The sequence below is a fragment of the Lissotriton helveticus genome, chromosome 1_1 (assembly GCF_964261635.1).
Source record: "Lissotriton helveticus chromosome 1_1, aLisHel1.1, whole genome shotgun sequence".
Classification (NCBI taxonomy): Eukaryota; Metazoa; Chordata; class Amphibia; order Caudata; family Salamandridae; genus Lissotriton; species Lissotriton helveticus.
Window position 1 is genome coordinate 48298925 of NC_136057.1, and position 13143 is coordinate 48312067.

At 46.7% G+C, this 13143-nt stretch overlaps 1 protein-coding gene across 1 annotated transcript in view; it reads right to left on the reverse strand.

Annotated features, from left to right (window-relative positions):
* Window positions 1-3218: 3218 nt before the first annotated feature.
* The window catches only part of LOC144758042 (uncharacterized), a 43008-nt gene continuing 33083 nt past the window's right edge, over window positions 3219-13143 (reverse strand). The window contains exons 2-4 of the mRNA XM_078646408.1: window positions 4829-5133; window positions 3893-4495; window positions 3219-3755 (exon numbers count right to left, since the gene is read on the reverse strand). Of these exons, the coding sequence (XP_078502534.1) occupies window positions 3414-3755; window positions 3893-4495; window positions 4829-5133 (1250 nt within the window). The 3' untranslated portion in view covers window positions 3219-3413. The remainder of the gene's footprint in view (window positions 3756-3892; window positions 4496-4828; window positions 5134-13143) is intronic.

Consider the following 13143-nt stretch of genomic DNA (forward strand, 5'->3'; position numbering starts at 1 on the left):
TTCTAGGCCATGATTATGAGAAACTGCCTCTATTATTACAAGAGTTAATTTTATTTTAAATGTGGTTTTATCTGTAATTAATTTTAATCATTTGTAAATATTATGAAACAATGAGATTAATAATTTATTGTCATAACTGGTAATCAAATTCACTGATGTTTTAAAAAATGTGTTCTGTATTGTATCTTGCCTTTTATGATTTTAACAAAAATCGAATAAAGTGTATTTTGACTGACTGACTGACTGTCTACAAGAGTCACCCAAACGGGAAGAGGAGTGGTTAGCTTCCGCCCCTTCTCCAATGTCACAGAGAGAGAATGGCCACCTTCCAAACCCAGAAAAAGCAGGAAACAGAGGAGATCCGAGAAAGGGAGGGATCTCCTAATAATGCCAGTTATTCCAGTAGAAAACCCATGGGAAACCGATAGGAATTTCCACGCAGCCCAGCGAGAGGACCCTGTATTGCAGGAAGCATGGGACAAAGCACTTAAGGAAGAGGATCCACAGCACGTAGGTCCTTATTTTTTTGTTAAGAATGGCTTGTTATACAGAAAAAGTAATCCTGATCAGAAAGCACAGTTATTAGTTCCAGAACCTTTCAGAGAAAAAGTGTTATATTTGGCTCACAGCCATTTGTTAGGGGGTCGTTTTGGAACCGAAAAGACTGAGAGAACCATTTTGGATAATTTCTATTGGCCAGGCATATATAATCAGGTGAAAAGGTATTGTAAAGAATGTCATGTGTGCCAAAGGAATAGTCGATATCACCCCCCAAGAGCACCGTTACTACCTCTTCCCATTATCGAGGAGCCTTTTTGCAGAGTAGGTATGGATATCATTGGACCCTTACTTCCCTCTAGAAGCGGCTGTAGATATGTACTAGTCATAGTAGACTATGCTACCAGATTCCCTGAGGCCATACCTCTCCGGAGACCGGACACTGCGAATATAGCCAAAGCCACGATCGGTGTTTTTTCTCGGGTGGGTTTTCCGAAGGAAATATTGACCGACCAGGGGACCCCCTTTGTGTCAAAAATGATGAAGGACATATGTACACAGTTAGGGGTTAAACAAATCCGTACAGCGGCCTACCACCCTCAAACAGATGGGTTGGTTGAGAGGTACAATGCCACTATTAAGACCACCTTGAAGAAATTGTTAGACCTCGAAGCCCAGAAATGGGAAGAGATCTTACCCTTGGCATTATTTGCTATTAGATGCAAGGAGCAGAAAAGCACAGGTTATTCTCCCTTCGAATTGTTGTATGGGCACCAACCACGTACCTTACAGGACATGGCCCAGGAACAATGGGAGACTGAACCCAACAACATAAAACCCCTACATGCTTATGTCTCTACCCTAAAAACCCATTTGAGACAGATCAGAGACATTGTACGAAATAACCTTGAGAATGCACAAGAGGCGCAGAAGAAACAATATAATAAAGGGGCGAAATTGAGAACTTTTCTAGTAGGTGATCAGGTGTTACTTATGATGGCTTCCTCAGACCAGAAGTTATTAGGACAATGGCAAGGACCTTACAAGGTTCTTCAACAGGTCACTCCAGTAACATATCGAATTGAAACAGACAGCAACAAGAAAATATCCCAGATCTATCATGTGAATTTGCTTAAAAAATGGGACGGTCCCCTTCCGATAGCGGTACACCACGCGGAAACCCAGAGTCCCTTGTTTTCGCAATGCATAGACTCTGAACTGCCCCCTTCGTTAAAAATCGACTTGAGCAGAGCCTTAAGCAAGTCCGCCAGGGGAGTACACGGAGGGCGAGCTTCATATAGGGTTGCGTAGTAGCCAGCAAAGGTCTGCGCAATGGCAGCGGATGTCACCTGGTGAACCCCAGCGTCCGTCCGAATCTCAGGAATAATGCTGTTAACTTTGGGATAGGACACTAGGTTATGGAGAAGCTTGACATTTCTATCGCCCCATCCATAAATACATGCCACCGAAGAGCGCCAGAGCATTTTAGCGGACTCCATCGAGATCCGGCGAATCTCTTCGCGGACCATTGGAAGTTGTCGAGAGGAGCCATCGCCGTCATCGGTCAATTGGAGTCTTTCCAACCGCTCTGCCTGAGCCTCCAGCTGCGCGAGCTGGGCGGAGTGCTCCACACGTTTCACGTGAACCAGCCCTCTGGCAACACCCCGCACGACTGCCAATTTGAACCAAATTAACAAAGAAATTAATAGGATAATTGAGTTCCTGTCGCTTGAGGAAACCAACAAAGGAGCTAATCTAGTCTCCTAGTTTGAAAGTACTAAAATGTTGATATCAATACTATGCGGAGGAAGTCTCTTCCCATTAAAAATTGTTCCTTAAAAAAGAACAACTTGATAATTAACCTCCTTTCTAGGAAATTAAATAAGCTAACCAGTCTGCAATTTACAAACTTCTCTCTGGCTAGGAAAGCCGAAATTTCCACCCTGAAGAAAAGACAAAAAAGGTTCTGCTTGAAAGAAAATAGAAGAATGGACAGATACTGGGTAGATCTGCCAGAAGCAATGTGACAAAAAACACCAAGCCCTTCTGGGGCATAATTGCAGAAGCCAGTGTAAATAAAATATCCGACTGTAACTCCAGTCGCACAAAAAGAATGGATTGCTAACTTATCCAAACTGTATGGAAAAAATCTATCTACTATCCACATAGGGAAATCTCTATGGGATGGAACCTGTAGCAAGAACGATCAGCGGTTAAAGTTGCCACTGAAGACCAAATTGCCGTATATATAAAGAAAGCGAGAGATACAGCAGCAATGGGACCAGTCAGGATCCTGGGGAATATCCTAAAGGAAAACATCGAAGGATGGAGTCAATTCTTGTCCCCTCTATTTATGTACCGCAAATATGCCCCCTGAGCCTCGTGGGCTCGAACAAATGTGGCCCTCAACGTTGGAGTCCCGCTCGGCGGACTCAGATCAACAATTGCCCCCTGAGCCTCTCATGGGCTTAGATTACAATGTGCCTGTCCTTGGAGCCTCTTGGGCTCTGTGCAAGCATGCCCCCGGAGCCCTCGTGGGCTAAGTAAAGATTGCCCCCTAAAGTCTGGAGTCCCGCCCGGGGGACTCGTTAAGAAAAGGGCCCCCAACTGCAGCAGCACCACTGTGGGGGAGGAGGGGACCGGCAATGTGCCCCGACGCCCTCCCTCTTCCCGAAATCAATAACACGGGCCCCCACATACCAGGACCTGGGGCGGGGGCTCCTCCTCGGCGCCGCTCCTCTGCTGATCACTAAGGGGCTCTCCCCGGCTCTCGGGAGCCCCGTGGGAGACGCCGGCTTCTGTGGTGACGGGCCAGGGGATCCAATCCCTGCTCTTCTTCCGGTCTCCTGGCGGCCCCGCCCACGTCCTCGGCGGGGCTGCCTGACTTCCTGCGGGCCGGCCGGGGAGACTCTTGTTCACCCGGTCCTTCCTCTGGGACCGGGACTTAAAAGGGGAGTAGGCGAGACTTCGGGCAGCGTCTTGTGGAGGCGGGGTGGGAAGCGGTACTCCTCCCAGCCTGTAGTCTCACCCAGCGGTCGGCGGGGCTCTCCCTGACCGGAGCCTCTCTGGCAGGGAACGTTTCTTGCTGACGCCGGAGTGTGTATTAGTTCGTGCTTTAGTAGATGCGCCTTTTGATTGAAGCTCTTCTCGCACACAGTGCAGCGAAAAGGCTTTTCTCCTGTGTGTATGAGTTGACGCTCCTGAAGAACTTTCTTTCGAGTGAAGCTCTTTGCACATACAGAGCAGTGATAAGGCCTCTCTCCACTGTTTATTTATTTATTTTAAAAGTGTTATACAGCACTGGCAAGTCCCAGAGGTATCAGAGCGCTTTACATGTGTGTGTTCTTTGATGATGTACAAGGCTTCCCTTATAAGTAAAGCGCTGTGAACACACAGTGCAGTGATAAGGTTTCTCTCCGGTGTGTTTTCTTTGGTGCTGTTGTAGATTTGCCTTTTGATTGAAGCTCTTCTCGCACACAGTGCAGCGAAAAGGCTTTTCTCCTGTGTGTATGTGTTGATGCTCCTGAAGAACTTTCTTTCGAGTGAAGCTCTTTGCACATACAGAGCAGTGATGAGGCCTCTCTCCACTGTGTGTTCTTTGATGCTGTACAAGGCTTCCCTTATAAGCAAAGCGCTTGGAACACACAGTGCAGTGATAAGGTCTCTCTCCACTGTGTGTTCTTTGATGCTGTACAAGGGTCGACTTACGAGAAAAGTGCTTTGAACACACAGTGCAGTGATAAGGCTGCTCTCCTGTGTGTGTTCTATGATGCCGCACAAGGGTTGTCCTTTGAGAAAAGCACTTCTCACACACAGGGCAATGATAAGGTCTCTCTCCGGTGTGTTTTCTTTGGTGCTGTAGTAGATACTCCTTTTGATTGAAGGTCTTCTCACACATGGTGCAGTGATATGGTCTCTCTCCGGTGTGTATTAGTTCGTGCTTTAGTAAAGTTGCCTTATGGTTGAAGCTCTTCTCACACAAGGTGCAGTGAAAAGGCTTTTCTTCTGTGTGTATGCGTTGATGCTGAAGAAGAATTTTCATTTGAGTGAAACTCTTGGCACATACAGTACAGTGATGAGGCCTCTCTCCTGTGTGTACGCTTTGATGGGGCCTCTCTCCTGTGTGTACGCTTTGATGAGGTCTCTCTCCTGTGTGTACGCTTTGATGAGGCCTCTCTCCTGTGTGTACGCTTTGATGAGGCCTCTCTCCTGTGTGTACACTTTGATGAGGCCTCTCTCCTGTGTGAACGCTTTGATGAGGCCTCTCTCCTGTGTGTACGCTTTGATGCCGTACAAGGCCTTTCTTATAAGCAAAGCGCTTGGAACACACTGTGCAGTGATAAGGCCTCTCTCCAGTTGGTGTTCTTTGATGCTGTAAAAAAGTTGCCTTTTGAGTGAAACACTTTTTACATGTTTCGCAGGGATATTGCCTGAGGCTGGTGTGTCCTTTTTTGTGCCTCACAAGAAGTGTCTCATTGATAAATCCTTTGTCACACACATTACAAGCAAAGGGTCTCTCCCTCATGTGCATTCTGCGCTGTTTTTTAAAGTAGATATTTTGAGTAAAATTCATCTTGCCTCCGGAAACTTTATGGCTTTCTTTCCCATTCATACTTTCTAGATGTGATTGCTGTGCTGCAAAATAGAAAAAACATTGACAGTTACACATGGAAAATATTTCTTGAAAAAGCTGCATTGATATAATATGGAGAGGTGAACAGTTACAATTCAGGGAAAAAAACTAATATTCTAAGAAAAAGAGTCATACTTCCCTTTGAGACACAAATGGTGGCTAGTCCTACGCAAAGTGCGGTGACTTAGTTCTGCAGCAGGAGCATGCTGGGAAATCAAGTGATTCACAAGAACCACTGTTGGACTTGGGGTTTCTGGTTGGCTAGGGTAGGCAGCTAAGCCAGGCAGAATCCACCACTCTTGTCAGGGTAAACCAGATACACACCTGAGATAACCTGCGCTCACCATCTGGTAGCTTGGCGCAGAGCAGTCAGACTAGTTTAAAGAGGCAATGTGCAGAGCATTTGTGCAACACACTAACGCAGCAACGCAGTGGGTAAACCACAAAAGGGAATCCACGCAGGATTATGTAAAAATAAATTCTATATTGTACATCAAACAAGACCAAAATTACTTAAATCACACCGTTCGCGCAAATAATGCAGGTTTGACAGAGAAAAACACAAATTACTATGAAAACATAGGTCACAGTGCACCTGCGCTCCTATTACACTTCATACGGTAACTATAGTGAACGTGGTTGAAGTGTTTGCATTTAGAAACAAAAGGTAGGGCGCAGGAGCACCTACTAAACAGTAATTGAGCTTGAGTCTTCCAGCAGTTCTCCTCTATGGACGGCCCAGCGCCATTCTTGAGGTAATCTCCAGAGCAGAGACAATGCTGAACAAGAAATGCCCCTCACGCTCTTGCGAATTTGGAGCCCCTCAGGACGCTTGAATCGCGTCTCTTTGCCCAATGGAAACCAAGCCACCAGTGAAGGAGAGCCAACCTCACAGTACCTCGGTAGGTGCAGGGTCACTGTCCTCAGGGCATCTGTAACTTGCTAACAATGTTGTCATGTCTCAGGAGTGGGACCCGACATTGAGAGCTTCGTGCAGTATATGCGTTAAACCCAGAGGGCAAGGCTGGCTGGAATGAGCCTCAGAATGCTGGCCCGCCACATGTTACAGAACAACGTGTCATCCAAAGGCCTGCCTTGAAGGCTTTGTGCTGCTCATGTAGCTCTGCAGCCTTAGTCGCTGCACAGTACCACCTCAGAGCAGTACAAGTCTTCAGGGGGCTGTTCCTTGAGTCTCACGACCAGAGGGGCCAAACCAGTTTGTTCTTGGTGTCATCTGATGGTGGCGATATCTTGCCAGACTCTGGGGGTGAGGTTCACAATACGATTCAGCTGCATTGAGCACGTTGGCTCAAGGACGTGTTTGTTTCTCTGGTAACAACTCCAGGCGAAACAACACTGTTCTCACTGGAGAAAGCATTGTGGGGGTGATAGATAAATAGAGTAGGGGTGATAGATAAATAGAGTGAGGGTGATAGAAAAATAGAGTGAGGGCGATAGATAGAGTGAGGGCGATAGATAGAGTGAGGGCGATAGATAGAGTGAGGGCGATAGAGTGAGGGCGATAGACAGGGTGAGGGCGATAGACAGGGTGAGGGCGATAGATAGAGTGAGGGCGATAGATAGAGTGAGGGCGATAGATATAGTGAGGGCGATAGATAGAGTGAGGGCGATAGATAGAGTGAGGGCGATAGATAGAGTGAGGGTGATAGATAAAGTGAGGGCGATAGATAAAGTGAGGGCGATAGATAGAGTGAGGGCAATAGATAGAGTGAGGGCAATAGATAGAGTGAGGGCAATAGATAGAGTGAGGGCGATAGAGTGAGGGCGATAGAGTGAGGGCGATAGAGTGAGGGCGATAGAGTGAGGGCGATAGAGTGAGGGCGATCGAGTGAGGGCCACCGAGTGAGGGCGACCGAGTGAGGGCGATAGATAGATAGAGTGAGGGCGATAGATAGATAGAGTGAGGGGTGTACAGAGAGAGGGTGTAGAGAGAGGGGGTGTAGAGAGAGGGGGCGTAGAGAGAGAGGGGCGTAGAGAGAGGGGTGTAGAGAGAGAGGGGTGTAGAGAGAGAGGGGTGTAGAGAGAGAGAGGGGTGTAGAGAGAGAGGGGGGCAGAGAGAGAGGGGTGTAGAGAGAGAGGGGTGTAGAGAGAGGGGTGTAGAGAGAGAGGGGTGTAGAGAGAGAGGGGTGTAGAGAGAGAGGAGTGTAGAGAGAGAGGGTAGAGAGAGAGAGGGGTAGAGAGAGAGAGGGGTGTAGAGAGAGAGGGGTGTAGAGAGAGGGGTGTAGAGAGAGAGAGGGGAGCAGAGAGAGAGGGGTGTAGAGAGAGAGGGGTGTAGAGAGAGAGGTGTAGAGAGAGAGGGGTGTAGAGAGAGAGGGGTAGAGAGAGAGGGGTGTAGAGAGAGAGGGGTGTAGAGAGAGAGGGGTGTAGAGAGAGAGGGTCTAGAGAGAGAGGGGGCGTAGAGAGAGAGGGGTGTAGAGAGAGAGGTGTAGAGACAGGGGTGTAGAGAGAGAGGGGTGTAGAGAGAGAGGGGTGTAGAGAGAGAGGGTAGAGAGAGAGGGGTAGAGAGAGAGAGGGGTGTAGAGAGAGAGGGGTGTAGAGAGAGGGGTGTAGAGAGAGAGAGGGGAGCAGAGAGAGAGGGGTGTAGAGAGAGAGGTGTAGAGAGAGAGGGGTGTAGAGAGAGAGGGGTAGAGAGAGAGGGGTGTAGAGAGAGAGGGGTGTAGACAGAGAGGGGTGTAGAGAGAGAGGGGTGTAGAGAGAGAGGGGCTAGAGAGAGAGGGGTGTAGAGAGAGAGGGTAGAGAGAGAGGGGTAGAGAGAGAGAGGGGTGTAGAGAGAGGGGTGTAGAGAGAGAGAGGGGAGCAGAGAGAGAGGGGTGTAGAGAGAGAGGTGTAGAGAGAGAGGGGTGTAGAGAGAGAGGGGTAGAGAGAGAGGGGTGTAGAGAGAGAGGGGTGTAGAGAGAGAGGGGTGTAGAGAGAGAGGGGTGTAGAGAGAGAGGGGTGTAGAGAGAGAGGGGCTAGAGAGAGAGGGGGCGTAGAGAGAGAGGGGTGTAGAGAGAGAGGTGTAGAGACAGGGGTGTAGAGAGAGAGGGGTGTAGAGAGAGAGGGGTGTAGAGAGAAAGGGGGCTAGAGAGAGAGGGGTGTAGAGAGAGAGGGGGCTAGAGAGAGAGAGGGGTGTAGAGAGAGAGGGGTAAGGATATGCCTTCTCCAGAATAGTCCAGGGAAAAAGCGTTTGATTATCAATGTGCATTGGTTGTTGCGCTTACAGTTTCATGGCAGTCCCACTAGTGCAACACCCATCTCTCTATAGGAGAATTCCACACACGAAAATATTGCTGCAAATCTTTCTTGAGTGTAGAACACACTTTTTGAATGTCAAGTGGCAGTCCGGCTATCTTCACCTGTACACTAAACAAAGAGCTACATTGTTTTGCACTTAAACTGAGAATTGTTTCAAGTTGTGAAAGGAGGCCTAAGCAGATTCAACATGGAGAGTTCTGCTATATCTAGTACATCGATCCATTTATTAAATACATGATGCCGAGAAGGGGAGGGGGAGGCAGAAACTCCAGAGGACATGGACATAAAAGAGAATGAAGAGCTAGTTACCCTGCAGCCCCATATGTGCATGCCTTTTAGAAGTAAACTTCAATATTGCACAATTGTCATTGTCCCTTTCATTGTAAACAGCCACGGAGGAATCCTTTCTCGATGATTTAGACGATGATCAACTTAATTTGGTGTTGATTTGCCTCATTTGGTGTGACCGCTTAGCCTTGTGGGAGTACGTCGAATGTCACTGATGTAGCGTTTGGTCAGCCATTTTGTCTTCACACTGCAAAGCACTTACTTTTCTCTTCGGGTTGCAAGTTGTCACAAAATGATTCGCTTTACCACAGTCAATGCAAATCTGTCCAATGGTTGGACATTTACCTTAGTGTGGAAATGACAGTCCGTATCTGTAACACGTTTTCTCTTTCTGTGGAGACAGGACAGTGTGCCCCTCTGCCTTGGACTTTGGCTTACTTTTGTTGGTCATGACCGATGCACTTTGGGCGCCTACGGCCTCCATGTCAGTCATTTGGCGATAAGCACGCTTGTCAGCGCAAGCAGCCATGAGGACTTGATACAAGCTCAGTTTCCATCAGCATTCGTCGTTGAAATGCATACGACAGTCTTCCAATGATTACTCTGAGGAGGGTGCCCTCCTCATCATAAATTAATTGAATTTACAGTGCTTTAACAAACATCCAGTCTTTCAACAAACTCATCAATGGTCTTACCTGGTCTCTGGCATTCTTGGATGAATATGTATCTTTTATAATTCACATTTGTCACTGGCTTAAACTTGACATTAAAGGCCTTTTCGATTTGATCATATGTCTTTTCACTTTCTTGTAAATTCTTTTTCATGTCTTCTTTCCTCCTTCACCTGTCATATTTCTCAAGATACTTTCTACTCTTTTTCATCTATTGCATCTATGAACTCTTCAAAAGTCTCTTTCCATCCTTCTATCGCCAATATTGTGTTTTTTTGCGATATCAACCGCAGTTGGCGGTTTTAAGAATGCAGCAGCCGTATATACATTGAAGGACAGTAGTGCTCTCTCAGGCACTTCCTGTTGAACTTGATCAGACAGAGCTTCTCTAGCGCCTTGTGATGTGCTGGCTTCGGGGGCAGCCCCAATGCCTTTTGGAGCTTGGATCTCGTCCTGGCTCTCCATCGGAGCTCTGTATGTTATGGCTGTCTAAGGAGTTGTTCTGGGCCCCTTATGCAGCAGCTTTGGTGGTGGGCCGCTTCGTCTGGGGAAACTTGTAAAACCCAACCCGACCCGCTTTCTAGGACTGCTCTCCAACATGTTGTGAGATGAGGATTTGTTGATGGTTTAGAGAAGGAGATACATCTTTGTACACTACAAGTACATGAAAGCAGATAACACTGGTCGATTTTGTGCTTAAATGTTTCTTCACAAACACCTGGTTATTCTCTGCTTCATAGGTAGCTAGGGACGGGTTTTAGTATTCAGGAAGAATGGCGCACAAGCAGTATTAACGTAATGTATGGGTAGTATTGCTTAATGTAATGGTGCAGTAGGAAGGAGACACCCTCACAAACCCCTTAATCTGTATAGGAAACTACACAATTCGTGATAAAAATGGAACCTGCGCACACATATATAGTCATTGATCCAATGATCACAGTTATTCTAGGAAACAATTAATACAGTCCAGGCGGTGGAATCGTTGTTCTTAGTCTTGTCTGTTTTTAATAAAGCGGATGGTATAATTATTTGTACAGACAGCCAGCCGACACGTGTTTCGTTGTGGAAAACAGTGTTCAACTCCGCCTTCCTCCGGTGAGAATTCCAACCCGGCAGGGTAACCAAAAGGACTTCAAGCGTAGGTAGTATTGAAGGTAAGTACACCCACTATATGATGGCAGTTTGGATTATGGACGCCGAGTAATCCAAACGTGTAGGGTAATATGCAGGAACTGTAAATCCGACGTAAAATCAAAGACAGCGACACTGAAAGTCTACATGTCGCTGGACAGGAACTGAAGGAAACAGCTTGTAATAGAATATATGGCGCCATTACGCACATTAATACCATTACGCTATGCGGAGTAAGCAAACTAAAGGTGGACAAGGAAAGCAGTAATTCAGTACACATTACACTGAAATTCATATGCTATGAAGCAGAGAATAATAAAAATGTCCTCCTGAACGAACTGCCTCTTATTGTTAAGTTGCTTTCCCCTCGGCGTCCAAGGGGAAAGCAAATTAACAGTAAGAGGCAGTTCGTTCAGGAGGGCACGTACCCGTGTTACACCAGGACTCTACCGGTTGTTTCCTGCCACTTTGATATCGTGATTGGAATACTCGGCGTCCATAATTTAAACTGCCATCATATAGCGGGAAGAGTTGTTGAACACTGTTTTCCACAACGAAACACGTGTCGGCTGGCTGTCTGTACAAATTATACCATCCGCTTGATTAAAAACAGACAAGACTAAGAACAACGATTCCACCGCCTGGACTGTATTAATTGTTTCCTAGAATAACTGTGATCATTGGATCAATGACTATATATGTGTGCGCAGGTTCCATTGTTATTATTCTCTGCTTCATAGTATATGAATTTCAGTGTAATGTGTACTGAATTACTGCTTTCCTTGTCCACCTTTAGTTTGCTTACTCCGCATAGTGTAATGGTATTAATGTGCGTAATGGCGCCATATATTCTATTACAAGCTGTTTCGTTCAGTTCCTGTCCAGCGACATGTAGACTTTCAGTGTCGCTGTCTTTATCTTTAAGCATTTTATGCAGGCTGGCACTGTGCTTAGACTCCACCAGCGCCAGCATCGATTCTCCACTTCAACTGAGGCACATGTGGCACGCACGAGCAGTGTGCTGGACAACGGCAAACTCTCTGGAAGAGCGCTTTCAGTGTACGGGCTTCGTATCCCCTATCTTGTCACCAGTTATAGTGTCCTGCCAGCCCAGGTACTCGCCAATTACCAAGCTACACACTTAGAGTAGTTGAACACGTCTTGATTACACTGCGTGTATGTCAGAACTCAACATTCTACACGGCCTTTATCTCATCTCTCCAGCGCTTACGTCCTTACCGATGATATACCTTGGTAGTCACTTATGAACAGACCCTCCAGGATTTAGCAGTTTTTCGCGAAATCGGCACTTTAGTAAAAATGCAGCGATTTTTACAAAAGTGCCCGCGAAATCGGCACTTTTGTAAAAATGCCGCGATTTTTACTTGAAGTGCCAGCGAAAATTAAGGAGGTGGGGAGTGATGTGGGTCATTTTAAACGTTCAAGAATGTCAAGTTCAGTTGGCTTAAATACCAGACCTGTTTGAGGGTCTCAAACATGGCATGACCATTTTTCAGCTGTGCATATGGTGGAAAATGAAAAAGGAATGTGTATTTCTTATTTATTTTCACAATCATCTCATAATTCTTTTTGATTTCTTGCTTAAAATTTTTCTTTGCTTGTTCGATTTTGAACAAAGAAATGCGTTTCTTAAATAATTATTTTGTGTTAACTGTTCCGTCAGACTTTTTCCTGGCATGCATTTGTATTTCGGTGCAGGCACATGGGTCCCTTGTAATATGCGTTCAGGCAATACTCTGTGTGGGTCAATTAATTTCCTTGATCCCTGTTTTTCTCACTAACAATGTCCCAATTAAAAAAAAAATGTCATTTGGTGAAAGAGTAAAATTCTAATTCAAAAACTAGGTGCGCTGAGTAAGGGTGGGCGTAGTTCGCGAAGTAGCGCTACGCGAAGCTACACGAAGTGCACTTCGCACTACGCGAACTTCACGTAGCACTACGCGAGCTGCGTAGTAGCATGTTCGCACTGTGCAAGATGCATTTTCAATGATTGCACAGTGCGAACAAGCATCCGGCACTGTGCAATCATTGAAAACGGCATCTTGCACAGTGCGAGCTGTAGTTTTCTGCCACTTGAGTAGATTTTTACTCGAGCGGCAGCTTTCTCAACGCGAACTGGTAGTTTCTCATTGCGAGCGGTCACGAGCATGCACGACCACTCGCAATGAGAAACCTGACCTCTCGCATTGAAAGAGTCTCGCCGGGATGTCATTTTGCTTGCTCGCGGTCGCGAACATGACTTTGAGGAAAGCGAACAAGCAAAAAATTAACGCTGCACTACGCTACGCGTGTTTGCACTGTGCTACGTGCAGCTCGCGTAGTGCGGAGTTGCGCAAACTTCGCAAACTACGCGAGTGTAGCCCAGTGCTTCGCCCAGGGTTAGCGCTGAGTTCATTCTCGCTCATTAAGCAGTCCTACATAATGTCCGCGGGTCTCTCATTCTTAAAACAGCTCCAAAAGAATTTGGCATATGATCCCGCAAGCCAGGCGGCAAGAAATGAGCTAGTAAAATGGAGAATCTGCGAATCGAGGCTTCTGCCTGGGTTCATGGGTGAGGTCTCGTTATAAAGGGTCCATCGATGGATGGGTAAGTCAGACCCTCCAGGAGTTAGCGATTTCGTGTTTTGCAGCGAAATCGGCACT